This window comes from Eurytemora carolleeae, unplaced genomic scaffold (genome assembly GCF_000591075.1).
Source record: "Eurytemora carolleeae unplaced genomic scaffold, Eaff_2.0 scaffold879, whole genome shotgun sequence".
NCBI classification, from domain to species: Eukaryota; Metazoa; Arthropoda; class Copepoda; order Calanoida; family Temoridae; genus Eurytemora; species Eurytemora carolleeae.
In genome coordinates, this window is record NW_019396810.1 from 74977 (window position 1) to 94771 (window position 19795).

At 33.6% G+C, this 19795-nt stretch overlaps 1 protein-coding gene across 1 annotated transcript; it reads right to left on the minus strand.

Annotated features, from left to right (window-relative positions):
• Positions 1-1873: 1873 nt before the first annotated feature.
• Positions 1874-19201, minus strand: LOC111708918 (ankyrin repeat and sterile alpha motif domain-containing protein 1B). Its single transcript, XM_023482422.1, has 20 exons — positions 18830-19201; positions 17517-17585; positions 16947-17048; positions 15816-16007; positions 14581-14733; positions 14092-14210; positions 12947-13007; positions 12189-12279; positions 11288-11419; positions 10916-11002; positions 7699-10243; positions 7493-7610; positions 6630-6809; positions 6420-6509; positions 6305-6358; positions 5977-6066; positions 5541-5636; positions 3890-3964; positions 3373-3503; positions 1874-2901 (listed from the first exon to the last, which is right to left on the minus strand). The coding sequence occupies exons 1-20, from the start codon at positions 18947-18949 to the stop codon at positions 2817-2819; spliced, it is 4590 nt and encodes a 1529-aa protein (XP_023338190.1). The 5' UTR covers positions 18950-19201; the 3' UTR covers positions 1874-2816.
• Positions 19202-19795: the final 594 nt, after the last annotated feature.

Below are 19795 nucleotides of genomic sequence, written 5' to 3' on the forward strand. Positions count from 1 at the left end.
ATAAGAATTTTCTTGCGGAAAATGATAAGTTCTTCGAGTATTAAGGGTTTATTTTGTCGTTAAAGATTAGAGATAATCTAATATGATATGGGACGCTCTGTATATAGTGAGATTGTACTACAGGGTGTCCCAAAAAACATTGGAATTCAGTGACGAATTGGATATCGTCTTTGTTATGAATTAGCATTGCAATACCTAATTTTAAAAGCCACAATATTATTATGTCTGCTAGAGTTTATTCTAAAAAAAGGGGTAAAAGACTGCAAAGATGTGTCGATAATGTCTCCACAGTATGAACAGTAAAGACGGACAAGTTTACTCTGTTTGTATACTGCAATTTTCTTGCTTTACTATAAAGTACAACCGTAGCAGTCAAAACATAAAGAAACAAAATTTGAGCATAGCAGACGAAACTCTTACAGATTACAGCTTTCTCAGTAGGTATCACTATACTAAATCAAAGTGTTAACTGAAAAGACGATATCGAATTCGTTACTGAATTCCCATGTTTATTGGGACACCCTGTACTGCAGACATTATTGGTTTACCTACTTTCTTTTCATTGCACACTGCTTACGCTGGCTCATTTCAAGTACCGGGCCCACTTTGAATCAGCAAGAGCAAACTATACAGAACAACTACGGTATAAAAAAGTCAAAACATGACAATAATCCAAATGAATGATCCCCTGCTTGTGAAGTTTATGCGTGTGGTTCTATCTCAGTCACAATTTTTCAAAAACTTTTTTTAAACTAATTTAAAGTAAATTAAAAATTTCTGTGAAAACTTTTACTTGAAGGCTCAAAAGAATTCTGTTATTTTGTAAAATTTTATCTAAAGATCTTAAAATATAAAAATCTTTAAAAGTACTACATTTCTATTATGAACAGTGCAATAAGAAATAATTATTTGTCGTTCTCGAAAATTTTTGAAGGTTTTCGGACTTTTAAAAGGCACTAAAAAAGAACGGTGAAGGTTTTAAGTTTTCAACAACAGTTTTTTTTTGGTTTTTAAAACTAACCAGCCCATCACTAGTAAGTATTACACAATATTTTTGGTTTTAAAACTAACCAAGATGATCAGATTTAGATTTAGCTCCAGCTCCACTAGGGGTAACAACCTTGTAACAAGATGATCAGATTTAGATTTAGCTCCAGCTCCACTAGGGGAATAGTATATAACGAAAACTCTGATTTTTTTTTCTGAAACCAAGAGAGGGGGCAATAGTTGTTGCCATGTGTATTAACGTAATACATTTGTACAATGAAAGCTATAGATTTATTTTTGAAATTTCATAAATCCCTCACAAATTTATAAAACTTGTCATTTGCCCTCCTCCCACTTTAGAAACGAATTGAGTTTTTGATTTTTTTAAAACCTGCAATATCTTTACAACCCAATGTTGTATACCTTAGATGTTTCTTTTATATTAAATAGTTAAAGTTTGAAATATTAAAGTTTCTCACCATCAGGTTACAAAGATGTAAGGATTCAAACTTGTTAGTTTGTGGCAAATACTTAATTTTGTTGGGCTCAAGGGGAAGCACATTTTTCAGTTTCTACAACGTGAATTGAGATTTTTAAAGGGTGGCACAATGCCCTTCTTACCCCTTCCCCCCCCCCCCATGTATCCTGGTAATCTTTTTATGTAATTTGTTGATTTACTAAAGTGAGAACCAGAAACCTGGAAGACGACCTTTAAGCAATAATTAAGAGTATTTGATGTTATTCCAAAACAAATACTTGTATTAGTAATATTTTAAATCACGTGTTAAGGTAAATGGGTCTATTTACACGGCATAATTGCTGTGTCTATGTACACATGTACAGTCTAAATACCGTCTATAATATTTCAATAAAGTGTGTACACACATCACATTGATAATCTTTATTCTAATATAAACTAATAAAAGATGTTTGATAAGGCTCTATAGGAATATTATTCTAAACAGATCAGATTTGAGATTTTCAAAGCTTAAACCAGAGTAACCTTGGTATATTGAAGGACTTGTGAGCTCAGCTAAAACCAAAGCCTGGATTGGATATAGTAGACAGATTAGCTGAGCTAAATGTAAATTTTGAGATACATTATTTTCATAGTATGTTTATTTCACACCTTTGATCAACTTTGACACTAAAAATAATTTCCAATATTCTAAATTACACATATAATAGTTTTTGCGAAATTTACGATTATCAGCTTTTGAAGACCCAAGCCTTCAAGAACGAAAAACTCAAGGCGGTTGGTTTTTACTAAAGCCAAGGCCATCCAAAACCCCAGTCTTTACTTGGGTCTAAGTAAATGGTAAGACCGGGGCTTACTCGGGTTTAAGCTTTTAAATCTCAACTTAGGGTTACAAATTTATAAATCAAGGTTAAAGGGAGTGTTCTAGAGTTTTTAAGTTTGTCTGTGGTTTCAATAAACCTTACAAAATCTATGAGGATTCCCTTACAATTGCTGACAATGTGGGTAACATAAATACATTTACATAAAATTATGCTCCATATCATAAATTTAATAATAGTCTTTCAGTTCAGGAGAAGAAAGTTCCAAACCCTGATTTTTGACAAATACACAGTGTGGAACGTTCTTCCCCTAAAATAGAGTATTGAATTAAAAAACTGACTAAAATAAAGTTAAATCTAAATGAGATCCTTATGAGTATTTAATCACAAACAATTTTTGGTTTAAATAACTAGAATGTTGGGATAGCGATGTTATTCCTTTTCTTAAAACGTCGTCTTACATTAAAAGCAGACAGAGTATTTTGATTTTGGGGTTAGAATTTGTGACGAGTAAGAATGAATTCATGAAATTAAACACTTGTTATTTTCACTTCGTTTTTATTGTTAGGAGGAGGTCCCACACAGGAGAGGTTCTTGATCGAGGAGCATTTTTTCCTAAAAGTACATTAAATTATACTTTTTCATGTACTGACTAATTCAAGTAGGGTAAAAAAGAGTTTAAATTAATCTATAGAGCGTCCCATATCAAATTAGATTATCTCCAATCTTTAAATCCAAAATACGCACATAATGCTTGAAAAATCTAGCATTTTCTGCAAACAAATTTTCTATTAGGCTTTTTAAATTTTTCAAAATGATTCATTCGTCTTAAATTTTCTGATTTGTCCCCCAAATCGTAATTTAGACCCATTAACGCGGTCTTATTTGATGTGAGACACCATGTATTATCTTACTTCAAAATATTGAATTTAGTAATTTGGCAAAAAAAGATTTTTGAAATTATTTTAATTTGAGCTAGTTGTAATTTGTAAACTGGATAAAAAAATCATTCTAAGCATTCTTTAACAAAAGACTTTTTCAAATCATAAATTATTTTATTAAGTGAATTTGAAAATATATATTTGCCTCATAGTAGTATTAATATCGTCTTCTACATCTATGAGGTTGTCCATTGATCCGCCTCTTCTTCTCCGCCCTTCTCTCTCATCTCTCCGCCTTCTCTCTTCACGCCGATTGACTCCACTTGATTCTCCGCCCTAAGTTACAAAGTAAATTAGAAACGGACAACTGTTTATTTGCACATTTTTTTTTTCAAAAATGACAAGCAAATTCCAAAGTTATCAATTGAACTTTTTTTTTTGGAAAATCTTTCTTTAAAAATGAAGAAGTTGTCTTTTTTTTAACGATAACAATAATTTTATGTGATCCTTCTTTTTAAAAGTTACCTTCCTCAATTAACAGCGGTATCCTTGTTTTTCTCTTTTAAAACTAATAATCCTTCTTTATATTATGATTTAGCGGATAACGTTGTGAATCAATCATGGAACCCTATTCAATGCAGGACACTTGAAATTACGCCGACAGATCATTTTAAATCTTTAAAAAATCTTTTAAAATTAGCAAAATGTTTTTTGCTTTTCACCTGGAAGAAGTTTTTCATTCTTGTAACAAGATGATCAGATTTAGATTTAGCTCCAGCTCCACTAGGGGTAACAACCTTGTAACAAGATGATCAGATTTAGATTTAGCTCCAGCTCCACTAGGGGTAACAACCTTGCCAATATAATAAGTTATTCGAAAATGAGTTTTCTTCAATGTTCCTCTCAATCAATTATATTCTTCTTCCACACGTTGAACTTGTTTATAAATTTGGCCATCTCCTTCTGTCTAGGTTTATTAGGTTTATACCTTTGCTCTAGGTTTAGGTTGAGTATCTAGTATATCTAGGTTTATTAGGTTTATACCTTTGCTCTAGGTTTAGGTTGAGTATCTAGTATATCTAGGTTTATTAGGTTTATACCTTTGCTCTAGGTTTATGTTGAGTATCTAGTATATCTAGGTTTATTAGGTTTATACCTTTGCTCTAGGTTTAGGTTGAGTATCTAGTATATCTAGGTTTATTAGGTTTATACCTTTGCTCTAGGTTTATGTTGAGTATCTAGTATATCTAGGTTTATTAGGTTTATACCTTTGCTCTAGGTTTAGGTTGAGTATCTAGTATATCTAGGTTTATTAGGTTTATACCTTTGCTCTAGGTTTATGTTGAGTATCTAGTATATCTAGGTTTATTAGGTTTATACCTTTGCTCTAGGTTTAGGTTGAGTATCTAGTATATCTAGGTTTATTAGGTTTATACCTTTGCTCTAGGTTTATGTTGAGTATCTAGTATATCTAGGTTTATTAGGTTTATACCTTTGCTCTAGGTTTAGGTTGAGTATCTAGTATATCTAGGTTTATTAGGTTTATACCTTTGCTCTAGGTTTATGTTGAGTATCTAGTATATCTAGGTTTATTAGGTTTATACCTTTGCTCTAGGTTTAGGTTGAGTATCTAGTATATCTAGGTTTATTAGGTTTATACCTTTGCTCTAGGTTTAGGTTGAGTATCTAGTATATCTAGGTTTATTAGGTTTATACCTTTGCTCTAGGTTTAGGTTTAGTAGTATCTAGTATATCTAGGTTTATACCGTTAATTTAGGTTTAGGTTGAGTATCTAGTATATTTAGGTTTATTAGGTTTATACCTTTGCTCTAGGTTTAGGTTTAATATCCAGTATATCTAGGTTTATTAGGTTAATACCTTTGCTCTAGGTTTAGGTTTAGTATCTAGTATATCTAGGTTTATTTGGTTTAAACCTTTACTCTAGGTTTAGGTTTAGTATCTAGTATATCTAGGTTTATACCGTTACTTTAGGTTTATGTTGAGTATCTAGTATATCTAGGTTTATTAGGTTTATACCTTTGCTCTAGGTTTAGGTTGAGTATCTAGTATATCTCGGTTTATAAGATTTGTACCTTTGCTCTAGGTTTAGGTTTAGTATCTAGTATATCTCGGTTTATAAGGTTTATACCTTTGCTCTAGGTTTAGGTTTAGTATCTTGTATATCTCGGTTTATTAGGTTTATACCTTTGCTCTAGGTTTTTGTTTAGTAGCTAGTATATCTCGGTTTATTAGGTTAATACCTTTGCTCTAGGTTTTGGTTTAGTATCTAGTACATCTCGGTTTTTTGGGTTTGTACCTTTGCTCTAGGTTTAGGTTTAGTATCTAGTATATCTCGGTTTATAAGGTTTATACCTTTGCTCTAGGTTTAGGTTTAGTATCCAGTATCTCTGGGTTGGTTCCGTCCTTAAATTCTTGAGAAAATCGAGACAGGATTTCAGAGCATTTCTCCTAATTGAAAATCAAATCAATATTTTCCTCATTAAAAATAAAAATCTAAAACAAAATCTAAATTTTCTTTGAATATTAAAAATTATTCGTAAAAATAATTTTTTTTATTTTTCAAAGTAAAAAGAATAATTAACACGAAGAAGGTAAAATATTTTTTTCTTTATTTAAACAAATATTTTAAATATTAAACGGCAGTTATCCTTACAAAAACATTTAATCTCAAAATAATATTTGCAAAATTTAAAGATGCTAAAAGTTACTTTGCCAAGCTAGAGTTACACAATTTTGTCTAAAAACAACCCAGATCATTTATTGTTTGTAGGCAAAATTGACTGCTTACCTTATTTTCAGCGGAAAAAACATGAGAAAATCTTTGTAGATTGTTAATATCAGTTGTTATATATCCAAACATGGTCGGGGACTCACAATCCTAATGAAGAGTTTGTCAGATTTTAATGAAAAAGTCTAATTTATCTTTTTATGCAAAAAATTAAATTTCTCATAATTTAAAACTTTCATGAAATGAAATTTTTTGAGAGATACATTTTGTTTTTACAACAATGAAAAATGCACGTTCAAAAAAAAAGGCAATCTGTTATTTTTCTTAAATTAAAATAATTTCCATTTTTTTTTTAAATATAGAACAATAAAGGGTTTTTAACACTTGCCTGTACAACACAACAGATGTTGTTTATCTGGTGGTCGTGCAGTACACCCTGGCCCTGAAAACGTACACTGCTTTGTAAAAATGTACAACATTTTTATATTAGCTGTTTATTATACCTCAAAAATTGTTGTTTTAAGTTCTGTATCTGTTACTACGAGTCTGGTAGGCATTCCTGTTCTTTTTATTATGTCACGAGACTTCTTTACCTAATTATTATTTTTATTATTTTTCTTATTATTATTATTATTATTATTNTTATTTTTATTATTATTCTTATTCTTATTATTATTATTATTATTATTATTACTATAATTGATTTTTTCTACCTTCTCTATAGCTTGTTTTGTTGAATCTACTCCATCAAACTGTAGTACAAGAGAGTTGCCGTGGTACATAACCTTATACGTTCTACCATCCTTCTCTTTCTCTTTCACTTCATTTTTTCCTTTTGTTTCGTTGTTAGGTTGGTTAGTGCCGATTTTTCTTGAACATCCATCAAGAGAAGTCTAAATAAATATATTCTAATATTTTTTTCAAATATTTTCTTTAAGGATTGTTATGATCTCATTTTGAAAAGAAACGAGGACTTGCCAAAAAGTCTGAAATATAAAAGTCTAAAATATAAAAGTTTCCAAAGATAAAGAATTACAAAATTTGAGTTTATGGCAAGAGAAGTTGCATGTTTTGTTGACTTAGTACAAATTTCAGTTCTCGTATTTTCCTACCTTAAACCTTCGAAAATTTAGAAACAGCGTTAAAAACTAGGCCGAAAACGCAGTGCTCTCTTGGTCATAATAACATGGGCGAGATGAGGAGGCAACAGAATGTTTAACGCTGCGCCCACATTTTTCGGCTGATCTGACTGTAATTTTTAGGTAATCATTTCTATGACTAGGCCTAGGTTGTATTATAATTTCAAAAAGATTGGAGCATTATTTTTAGTCCGTCCCTCAGTCGGAAGTTAAGCCGACGTCCGGCCGCTGAAAAATTAAGGAAAAGAGTTACTCTTTGTTTGGAGAATGAGGGCTGACACTTTAAACATCTTTTGAAATGATCATCTTATTTTTTTTTTCTAAAAAAAACCTCCGATAATATGTTATTGATAAATGTAATCATAAAAATGTATATCTTTTATCCTGTATTAGATATGAATCAAAATTGGCAAGATAAAAAAATACCCTGTACTTACGGAAGATTTTTTTTGAACAACTTCGATAGATTTGAAGTTTTGAGAGGCTTGAGCTCTAAGTTTCATCTGCGGAGACACATCTCCTAAATTAGATACACTTTTGACAGTTTTAACATTAGATTAAATCAGACCAAGGGTCCAAACTTTTCTATTTTACTTTTTACTGGTCATGTTTAAATTTAATTGAATTCATGATTCATATGTACATCGGGTGGAAAAAATATTTTCCACAAGTAGGGNTAGGAGGGGGTGGAGGAGCCCTTTTCTTCCTCCTTCCTAGGGTTAAAGTCCCACTCTCTATTCCAGGCCGTTTAACCGGAGTCTGAGGTTTATCAAGCTTCTCGCTTCCTTCAGAGGTTGACGAGGTTGCAGTGTTTCTCCGTTGAGCAGAGTGCATTGAACACAAGGGGATATCCTCAGAGGTCGGAGATTTAACCATTCGACCCAACCTTTTGTCTTTATGGTGCTGTTTGTTATCTTTTTGTTTCTGATCTCCGCTTCCGACATCTTCTTTTTCATTTTTCTTTTTTCCTTTTTCTTCCAATTCCTTTCCTTTAACTGGCGTTAAAATCACATCTGCCTCGGCGTTTCGGGTTTTCTCGACAATTTGTAATTTTTCTTCCAGCTTTGGTTTTTCTTTTTTTAGAGGACTCTTTCCAATTTCAGATGAAGATGTTGCAGGCTTTGGGGTTGAGTGTGGAGAGAGATTACAGACCATTTGCAGATTTGATTTAACTTCTGGTTTCTGGGTCTCTGATATTATGTTAACCTTGCCAATTCGTTGTTTTATCCCTATAGGTCCAGCAACACTCAGCAGAATCCTTCTTCTGTGTCCAACCTTCTCAATCTCAACTATAGAGGACAACTCATCATCCCATATACCCCGAACCCTGTCCATATCTACTATTAGGTTAGATCTAAACTTCTCCAGGTACTGATTTAGTTCTAGGGAGGAGAGCCAGGATTCCAGGTTGAGTTCTAAACACTCAGGTTCTCCATTCTCCTTGAAGTGAAACTTGTGCAGTCTATGCTTTAATGAATCTATAAGGACAGTGATGTCTTTTTGATCAGTTATTCCGATTTCAATGAGATCTTCTCTACTAAGTAGACCACCGCCAATATAGTTTATATTGTCATAACCATTGGATTCAAAGTTAGCCGCATACTTGCTCAAATTAATAAAGTTTAGCCATTCTTCAACTGTAGATGTCAGTTTCTCTCTCTTTTTTAGCGTTGGATAATCATAAACAGGTGAGTTGTTTGGTGTACTTATTGTTTCCTTCCCAACCTCAGTCTGTTTCCCAATATTGGCGCCAAAGGAGTCGATAATTAAAGAGATCTTTGACCATTCCTCTTGCTCGTCGAACGGAGACAGGATCGACAAACTTTGTGATTTGTCACTGCCATGTGACACTCTACTTGATTCACTTTCGTCACTCTCCTCTTTATCTATTGATTGATAAATGCAATCTTCCTCTTCTGGGTTGTGTCTTAAAATCACTTCGCCGGGATCAGAATCGTCTGACTCTGGTGATGTTGGTATATGAAGCTGAATCTGCTCATCCCGAGGAATCTCAGGTAGTTTACGTCCTGTTGGCAGCTTACGATCAATCTGGGTACACGTGGATTTATCAGTAACCAGAGGGTTTGAACTAGGCCATAGGGTCGGATCTAGAGATAGCAGCATCCAGGGCTCAGTATATGTTGTTACAGTTCGTCTGCGTGGTTGATATTCGTTCTTGAGAAAGGAAAGAACATTGTGTATGGCTGACTCCGCCTCCCAAGGGGTTGGAGGATCATTCTCCGGAGTTGAAGGTTGGGAGTAGTGGGTTGGACTCAGAGGAATTTCCATGAGTTCTAACCCGCTAGATCTTTCAGTATCCTCCTCCCCAGCAGAGTCCAGGTCTGAATCATAATGATTAGCCCTGAGTTTATATGTGGTTTTAGAAACCAGTACAGCGTTAGTCCCAGGACTGGAACCATTCAACCTCTTCTCTGCTCTCAAATCCAGGGTGGAGTATTTGACGCTTCCTTTTGGAACTTCTCGTCTTATCTTCCGCTTGTATTGTCGCTGGGAGATAAACCGGTCTTTACCCTGCTCCCCGTCGCAATGAATATTGAGGGAACGGTTGCTCATGCTGTTGAGAACACATCTCTGGCAGTCACTGAGCTGGGAGCAGTCGCTGCCGTGTCGGTATACCTGGTATGTATCTAGGATTTCATCACAGGAATGTCTAGACTCTAAAGGAATGTATTCTCTATTTGATTTCTGTTCCTTATCATGGGAAACGTCAACACTGGAGACACTGCTTAGCGTTCGACGATTTCGTTTTCGTCCGCCCTGCTTCTTTGATTTATCACACAAGATATCGTCAAGCTCGTCAAATGATTTTGAACCAGATTTTGAGGAGTAAACTGACTTTTGAGGGATATTTTTTCTACAGTGGGAGGGATCATACCCCCCCTCAGATTCCCAAGGGGGATTTCTTACTGGAGATATTGAGAGATTTCGTCGCGGAGGTTTCTTGGGTTTAATACCAAGTTTGTCATCGACATTTGGAATCTGTACAGGTTTAAGACCAGGTCTTATATGTGCAGGTTTAGCGGGTAGTTTAGGTTTATCTACTGTAGGTTTAGAGGTTAGTGTGTTCTGTGAGACACTGCTCCCAGGTCGAACCTGACAGACCGGAGAGAGGGAGGTGGTTGAGCTGGCTGAGGATATACTCGTATCATCTCCTCGGGTTAATGTTCCTAAACAACAGAAAATATTCTTATGAAATAAAAGATTCAATTTTAATTTCATCCACAAGTTCTTATAATTGGTAGCATAACAAATTACAAAAAAACTATAAAAATGTAAATAAAACTTTATAATTCATAAATGAATAAGAGTGAAAATGTAATTCATAAAAAAACATTTTTTTTGTCATGTTAATTAATATTCATCAACTAAAGTATGGATAGAACACTGTCATAAAGTTTTTATTTATTTAGATTATTTTCACATTCATTAATATAGGGCCACCCACACAGGAGGAGATCGCAATGATGACTTGAAACTCTTCAAATATTTTTAAACTCAAATTTTCCCGTATCAATGCAACCCAATGTCGTTATAGACCTTAGATAGTGCAAACTATGAATTCTGCCTAAGTTTGAAATATAAAAGGTTAATACCATTAGGTTGAAAAGATATAGGGATTAGAAAATTTGAATTTGTGGCAAGCAGCTTCAGTTCTCTCGATTCAACTCCTTTACATGGCTTACATTCTTGGTAAGGAAAATATGAAGTTAATAATTGCAGAAAATCTTGAATATAATGAAATTCCGTACAGTCGTCTCTGAAGTCTCATTATTTGTGAGTAACCCTGTATAAACAAAATAATGTTCTATCAAAATAAAACATTTTTTACATGATTTTACCTGTCATAGTTAGCTCTGACTCTGAGAGAAAGTTAGAATCATAACTGCGGGCAGGTTGAAGAGTACTAGTGGTGCAGTCGGAGCAACCTTAAATGGATTGTTCACATATTTTGTAATGACTCACCCTGCATATGTTGAAATAGCTAAATGACATTTTTTGAGGAATCCCATGGGCATCCTGGGGCTAAAAAATTCGATTTTCTTTCAAGACGGAAATTTAAAAAAAACATTCACGTGCAACGCCGGGCACTTCAGCTAGTCTTTTACATTCATTAACCAAACATTTAAATCATGAGAGAGAAAAGCATGCACTAAGCAATTAAATATTTTAAATTTAAATAATTTTTTTCTGATAAACAGGATGTTTTATACCTGATGTAGAAGAGAATGAAGATATCCTTTTATCCAATTCTTCCTCTGAGGTTGTCCTCCGTCTCTCCCTGGTCTGCCACGAGGTTGCCCTCGGCCTCAGTTCCGTCCCCAGGGTCGAGGAACAGGCAGAATCTAGGATACGGTTATTTAAAATATTTACATTTTTTTATAATTTTCCATTGACTGACACTTTTTGGTTGGCGATTTAACAAATCTAAATTGCAAGAAAAAATACAGAAGGCAAAAAAAATTAAAAGTAATTGTACATTGCTCTAAATTTGAGTTTGTTGAAAATTTATTTTAAAATGTGTTTTTTAATCGAAAATTTAGCGTTGATACTTCAATTTTTTTGTGATTGATAAAGCATAGAAGAGGAAGCGCAAACCAACTTTAATTGTGTAGGAAACATTTGATTGGAAGAAACGGAGAAAATTCGCGTTTTTGTCCAATTTAACCTTTACAATTTAACCTTTACAATTTAACCAGTAATATATACTTTTTCAACAAGCACACAAATTCAGCCTGCTTATAAAAAGTCAATTTTTAAGACAGGGTCGACTTTGAAGTGTCGAAACTTCTTGGGCTTTGATTTTACCGTTCTAACCCATGCTTAAGCTTTTCTATAGCCCTTTACATGTACCTTTTAGCACTATAAAGCTTTTGTTAGCTTTAGTTGTTAAGAATTAATTGACGAAATTCTCATCGATTTTCGCTTGACAGCAGTGCAAGTTGAGCTACCAAATTAAAAAAAATTCATTCATCCATTAATATGATTTTTCTAAAAGTTTTAAGTTACCGAATTCAAAAGTTTCTAATACAGATATCTATAAATATAAATAAATAATAATATAAAAAAATAAATAATATTAAAAATTTGCCATGATTTCTACATAAATGTTACCTAGTGAGTTACTGATTGAAACGTTATCGTATGGAGATAGTGGTTGAGTACTGCTGTTGGAATTATGCTCTATGATAATTCTTGTAATTTCCTTTACAATAGAAATAAACAATTACTTTGCTTAAAAATTTATATCTCTATTCGTATTTAGTCACGTATCAACTCACAAAAATAAGATTTTTTTTGTACAAGTCAATATATTCTAAAAGCCTAATATTTGAGTAGATAACTATAAGAGTAAGTTTAATTGACCCACCATGCAAAGATTTACAACGAAACCATTAAAAGAGTTGCTTGATCAAGGATGTAATATATAAATATGTTTTTGTTTCTTTTTCATTTGCGGATTCTCTGCGAAAGTGGCAGGCGCATTTCTTGCTTACAAGAAGCAATGGCGGAATTAACAGAATTAAACACTTTCAGTCCCTTCAACGGGATTGTCATCGTCATTCTAAGCGATCCTTTAAGCTAAATTTTGCCACCATAAATTCACAACCTGTAAACTCATGTCTGGAAATTATGACGAAGAGATCGCAGTTTTAAAATCTATAGAAAAAGGTGTTTTATTGCTCGTCCATGGTGAGCAATACACTAGCAGCTTACAGGAAAAGACTATGTCAAAAAATCGTGAATTTTTGGATTGACAAATCCAGATAAAAATCGTGTCTGGCATCGTTTATTGAATAGGTCTTAATTCTGGTCATGTTAAAAACGAAAAAAAGAGAAATTGAATCTGAATGAATTCTGTTTATATTTTCCTTTGTTCTCTGTGTTTGAAGCTCCTCCATGATGTCAAGAATAGTCCGATCTGACGAATCCCTAAATATGTAAAATAATTTAAGTTTACATAGTCTTCAAAACATTTTATTAATTTTAGGAAATTTTGACAAAATTTTGTTAAAAATTGTGCTTAACTACGATAAAAGATATGTTTGTATGTTGTTCACAAAACATAGCCTTTGAGAAATTCACAACTTTTGCTACAAATTCTCCCAACAATATTAAGGGACCTAATTTGCACTGATTCCAATTCTTAAAACAATATTGGGACCTAATCCACTGATCCAAATTCTTACAAAATATTGGGACCTAATCCACTGATCCAAATTTTTACAAAATATTGGGACCTAATGCACTGATCCCAATTCTTCCGAAAACATTGGAACCTAATGCACTGATCCCAATTATTACAATAAAATTGGGACCCTTAAAACTGATCCCAATTCTTCCAATACTATTGGGACCCAATTTACTGATCCCAGTATTGTGAGTTTCTCCCAATTACAGTAAGATCCAAATAACCACTGCGCTGATCCAAATTCTCCCAATAACATTGGAACCCTAATAACCAATGCACTGATCTCAATTCTTCCAATACTATTGGGACCCAATTTACTGATCCCAATATTGTGAGCTTCTCCCAATTACATTAAGACCCAAATAACTACTGCACTGATCACAATTCTCCCAATAACATTGGGATCCAAATAACCAATGCACTGATCACAATTCTTCCAATACTATTGGGACCCAATTTACTGATCCCAATATTGTGAGCTTCTCCTAATTACATTAAGACCCAAATAACCACTGCACTGATCCCAATTCTCCCAATAACATTGGGATCCAAATAACCATTGCACTGATCCCAATTCTTCCAATAATATTGGGACCCAATTTACTGATCCCAATATTGTGAACTTCTCCCAATTACATTAAGACCCAAATAACCACTGCACTGATCCCAATTCTCCCAATAACATTGGGATCCAAATAACCAATGCACTGATCTAATTCTCCAAATAACATTGGGACCCAATTAACCAATGTACTGATCCCTATATTTGGAACCAATGTACTGGTCCCAAAATTGGGACCTAATGTACTGATCCCAAGAATGTACCTGAGCTGAGTATTGATTCCTTGATCAAGAAGAAGTTTAACGACCTCAACCTTCCCACAGAGACCGGCCTCGTGAAGAGCTGAGCCTCGGCTAGTTCGAACATTTATATCTATACCAACCTAAAAAGAAAACAGTATATGTTTTTAATCAAATTTGCTTCAGGTTGAACCCCTTTAAGTAAAAGGTTGAACACTTGACATTTTTATTGACATTTCAGAATTTTAGATTAATATTTGTAAAAAAATGGTCGTTTTGTAGCTCGCCCATCCGTAGTCTTGACATAACAACATAACAAAAGTAAAGTTGGTATGATGCTGCCTACGTACTACGTATACTTAGGAACAGAAGACGACAGTTGACACACTGTAATTACTAGCTGTACTAGCTTGGGAACCCAGCTATGCATGGAAACTAAACTTTTTCTAAAATATACAAACCATTCAACTTATACAAACTAAGAACATTCCTGTGGTGCTAACGAGTGCCTACCTTGATGAGCTGTTCCACGACCGCTTTATGTCCATTCCTGCTTGCTAGGTGTAGAGGGGTATGGAGATAAACCATTGAACCGTAGGCTGTAAACTTTCCAACCATCTCAGGGTGGGTTTCAAGCAGAATACGGACTGTTTCAGTTCTTCCATACTAGACATGATACATAGAATACAGTGAAAACTAAAAAACTGTGGAATATGAACATAATATTAGCAATACGTAAATGTATTTAGTATTTAGTGAAATGGGTCTGTTTACACTGCACAAATACTGTGCCTCATGCTTATTGTCCATGTTAAAGTTATAAATTAATTCTGAAAGCCGTCTTCTTATTTCAGAGTTTTTAAAAAAAACTATTTTTGTTAAAAAAATCAAGTAGTCATAAACAAATAATAGAGAGATTACGAATCGATCAGTTCTACTTAAAATTTTTTTTTTCTTTCAATTTTTAAAGAGAAATTATAACACTCCCTTTAAATAGAAATTATAATACTCCCTTTAAAGAGAAATTATAATACTTCCTTTAAAGAGAAATTATAATACTCCCATTAAAGAGAAATTATAATACTCCCTTTAAAGATAGTTATAATTCTCCCTTTAAATAGAAATTATAATACTCCCTTTAAAGAGACTGTAGGCGTAAATTTAAGGAAACTATATTTAAAAGAGAGGCATTTCCGATTCCAAAGGGCACCTTTAAAAAATGTTTAGAATTAAAATATTTACAAGTTTCAAAACCGACGATATCTTCAATATTATTTATTAAATCAAAGTGTTAAAGGTTCCGTCTAAATAGAGTCACTTGAAATTACACTGTACACTGTACACTTACACTGTACACTGTACACTGTACACTTACAGTGTTCTTAAAGGGACTGTACACTGTACACTGTACACTGTACACTTACACTGTAACCTTATTCACTTACACTGTACACTGTACACTTACAGTGTTCTTAAAGGGACTGTACACTGTACACTGTACACTTACAGTGTTCTGTAAGCGTAATTTCAAGTGACCTTCCATTATAGTGTGGCATGTCCATTTTTATAACGCTACCCTTTAATCCTTTGTCTTATCAAGGATTTCTTCGATATTTTTCTTTATATAGCGGGAAATTAAAGGCCAAGAAACTGCGCGAGTGTACACTAGCATGGAGTGTAAATATACACTGTAACCTCAAGTCTTCTCTTCCGGTGTCATTACATGCACAGTCCCTTGTATGTATTACCTGGGCAGCAAGATCTAGAGCAGTTTCCTCTTTACTATTCTTAATATTAGGTTCAGCTCCTGCTCCTAGAAGCAGCTGAACCACCTCGGTATGCCCATACTGAGCAGCACAATGGAGAGCTGTTTCTTTATCCCCGTTAGTAAGGTTCACGTTAGGGATAGATGGTCCGGTAGTTAGGAGTATTTCCACTACCTACGACAACAACAATATAAGTCGTTCAGTTAATTATCTATCTTTATATAATAAAGCTCTTTACTCATAATCATATATATATATATTTATTTTAGCCATAGCTAGCCAAACAGCTGGACCAAATTGGCTGACATTTTTTTGAGGGAACCCATAATTATAATTTTTTTCTTCAAAAATCATTTTAAACTGAATTTTTTAAATTATAATTTTTTTAAAAAATTCCACGGGCAACGCTGGCCACTTCAGCTAGTTGACAAATAATCCCAATTAGAGATGGAAATCGTTTTTTAAACGGTTTTTTTAAATCTTAAGAGGCTTCACGAGATTCTGAGATATTTCTTATTGTTCAAATTTGTGTGCTCGATAAGTTTGTGTTTAAAGCAAAATTTTTACTCTGACCGAACAATTGGTAAACAAAATCGGTTCAAAGAATCAGTTTGCTCAATATCTTTGATAGAGAAAAATTAGTATGATTTTAAAAAGAAAACTTATGGAAAATCGGGTTTTAAACATTTCAGATTCGTTGGAGCACCTTCTAAATCCAAAAAACGTCGGTAGTTTGAAAAAGACTTGTATACTACCCCTTGCTTCCCATGTATTTTGGTACACCCTGTATTGGTCCCGTGTAAATTGATGCACCCTGTATACTACCTCCTGATGGTCCCATATATATTGATACAACCTGTAAACTACTTCATAATGTCTCATATATTTTGATACACCCTGTATACTACCTCCTGATGGTCCCATAAATATTGATACACCCTGTATCCTACCTCCTGAATATTGATACACCCTGTATACTACCTCCTGATGGTCCCATAAATATTGATACACCCTGTATCCTACCTCCTGAATATTGATACACCCTGTATACTACCTCCTGATGGTCCCATAAATATTGATACAACCTGTATAGTATACAATACGTTATACTACCTCCTGGTTCCCAGCCCATGCAGCCAGATGTAAAGGAGAAGATCCAGCTCCATCCACACTGTTACAGGAGGCTTCATAGCTCAACAGTAATCTAACTATCTCCTAAATTACAGGAGGCTTCATAGCTTAACAATAATCTAACTATCTCCTAAATTACAGGAGGCTTCATAGCTTAACAATAATCTAACTATCTCCTAAATTACAGGAGGCTTCATAGCTCAACAATAATCTAACTATCTCCCAAAAACATGTTGAAAAGTGTTGAATAAGTATTTTCAAGAAAAACGCATTTAAAAAAAATAAAATAAGAAACCCGAAATTACAAATTAAAAATATTCATTTCCAAATAATTTTTGTCAATCTACTTCTACTGGTAAAAAAACCGTTTCGGTTTAAAAACAAGATTTCACACATTTTAAAATGTAAAATTAACGATGGTTTTGCATTGTTAATGAATTTAAAACCCAAAAAAGTTTTATACTAACTGAGAACACTTTTTTGTTGCCCTAAAACATTGTAAAAACTGAGGCCCCGGCTGGAACTTGACTTCAAAGCTTAAAAAATCCTAACCTTATGATTATTAAGTGAAGCGTAGTGTAATGCAGTATAGCCTTGTGAATCTCTGGAGCTAATTCCACCCTGTAAAATAAACGATATTACGCCAAGTTTAATAAGTATTATACAGTTTTCGGCCTTTGTATCAATACAACAAATACGACATTTTGATTTAAATTTTGATTTCTAAAAAGCCTTTTTTTAAATTATATGTTTATTAGTCAACAAAAAGAAGTTGTAAAGTTGAAAGCTTTTCGTTATATCCATGTTTATGTGTACCCATGCTGTTTGAAAGCTATACAGAAATCAAAATTGGAATCGAACGTCGTCTTTATTGTATTGATATAAACGACAACTGTACCACCCTGTAAAATTAATCAATGTTACTGTGTGATAGATATTTATTATTCCCCCCTGTAGAATAAACAATGTTACTCTGGGTAAATGTCTACTATACCACCCCAGTCCCCAGTCTAGTAGAGTATGCGATGTTATTTAAATGTCTATAATACCGTTAAATAATAATAATAATAATAATAATAATAATAATACGTGTTAAATTAATCAATTACTATTTCATCGAAAATATCAATTCTTTTATTCACTAGAAAAAATATACAGTATAGTAAAAAAGAGGCAACATTTAAAAAAATGGTTAAATATCTTTTATACCACCCTGTAAAATAAAACAACATAACTTTTAGCATAAGTTAAAAAAACGCTTTCTATTCCAAATAACATAACAAACTAATTCACTTTTTGTCTTTCTAAAATAAAATTAAAACTCAGACATTTCGAAATTACTTTCGTCTGTTATTTTAGACGCTAAACCTAAATATACGAAATAAAAACAAATATTTCTTTCCATTTGGAGAGATTTAATCAATACGGAAAGCGATTTTGAATAGAAAATAAACAGATACAGCTTTATTATAAACATATTCTAATTATATTCAAGTACAGTTCTTTATATCAATACTGTTGTTTATCTTAATATTTATAAACTAAATGTACACATGAAACTGTGGAAAAAGAAGACGACTGATAGGTTAAAGATTAAATATTCTAATGCATAAGTACAAAAATTCCGCAGTGTACAGTTCACAGCAACCTCTTTAACTTAATAAGTTCATTTCAGAAGATTGCATTAATGTCGTATTCCAAATTTTTATTTTTTGTGTCTCACTAAAAGAGGGGGAAAATTCCACGAATATTTATTTTACACATTATAAATAGATTTTTTTGTGAGTTAAGATTAAGATTCAAGTTTATTATTAATATAATTTTTCTTTTTTCTTTCCAACAAGTTGTTTCACAAATATTATTACCTGTGCTCGTCTAAGACTGGCGAATGGTCCCGGTTTCTTTGGTTTAATACTGAGGATTCGTTCAACAGCGGGATAATTACCACTTCGCGCCGCCTCTATCAACTCCTGGTCCCGCCCCATCCTAGTCACCTGTAGTGGGTCAGGGGGCGTGGTCCTCCAGGACGTGGTCCCGGTCTAATGTATCCATTCTTACTGAAGGATGGGTTTCAAACAGCTGACAGGCCTGAGCCTAGGGTCGATACTATTCAGTTCTACACCTCGGCCTCTACCCCACCCTCAAGCAATTGGAGGATGGGGGGGCCTCCGTACGGGGGAAAAGGAGTAGAATCCTCGAGGCCCCCCCACACCTCAGCCCAATGCGTCACTTGTCCATCCTTTATTGGTATTCCTCTGTAATAAAGATTTCACGCAGGTCGGAGGATTATACATTTTCAAAATTTTTCAAAAATAAAAAACTTTTAAACAACAAATTTTAACATTTTGATCATTCATAAACCTTCCCTGGGGTAACGTGAGGTCACACAAAAAATTTGGACCCGATCGGTTCAGCCGTTTTGACGTTTATTGGATACAAACAAACAGACAAACAGACAGACAAGCCAAATTTACATATAGACTAGCCTTATAGAGCGCTTCGCGCCCATCGGCCATCTTCTAAATTAATTGTGAACATGTTCTCTTTGTGTACAACGTAAAACAAAACAAAAATAATTCGCGGATTTTCACAAAAAATTTCGTGGATTTTTAAAATTTTCAAAAATTTAATGAATATCGAATTTTGATGGAGACAAATATTTGAAATTTTGATCATTCATAAACCTTCCCTGGGGTCACGAGATGTCACACAAAAAAATTGGGCCCGATCGGTTCAGCCGTTTTGACGTTTATTGGATACAAACAAACAGACAAATAGACTGACAAGCCAAATTTACATATAGACTAGCCTTATAGGGCACTTCGCGCCCA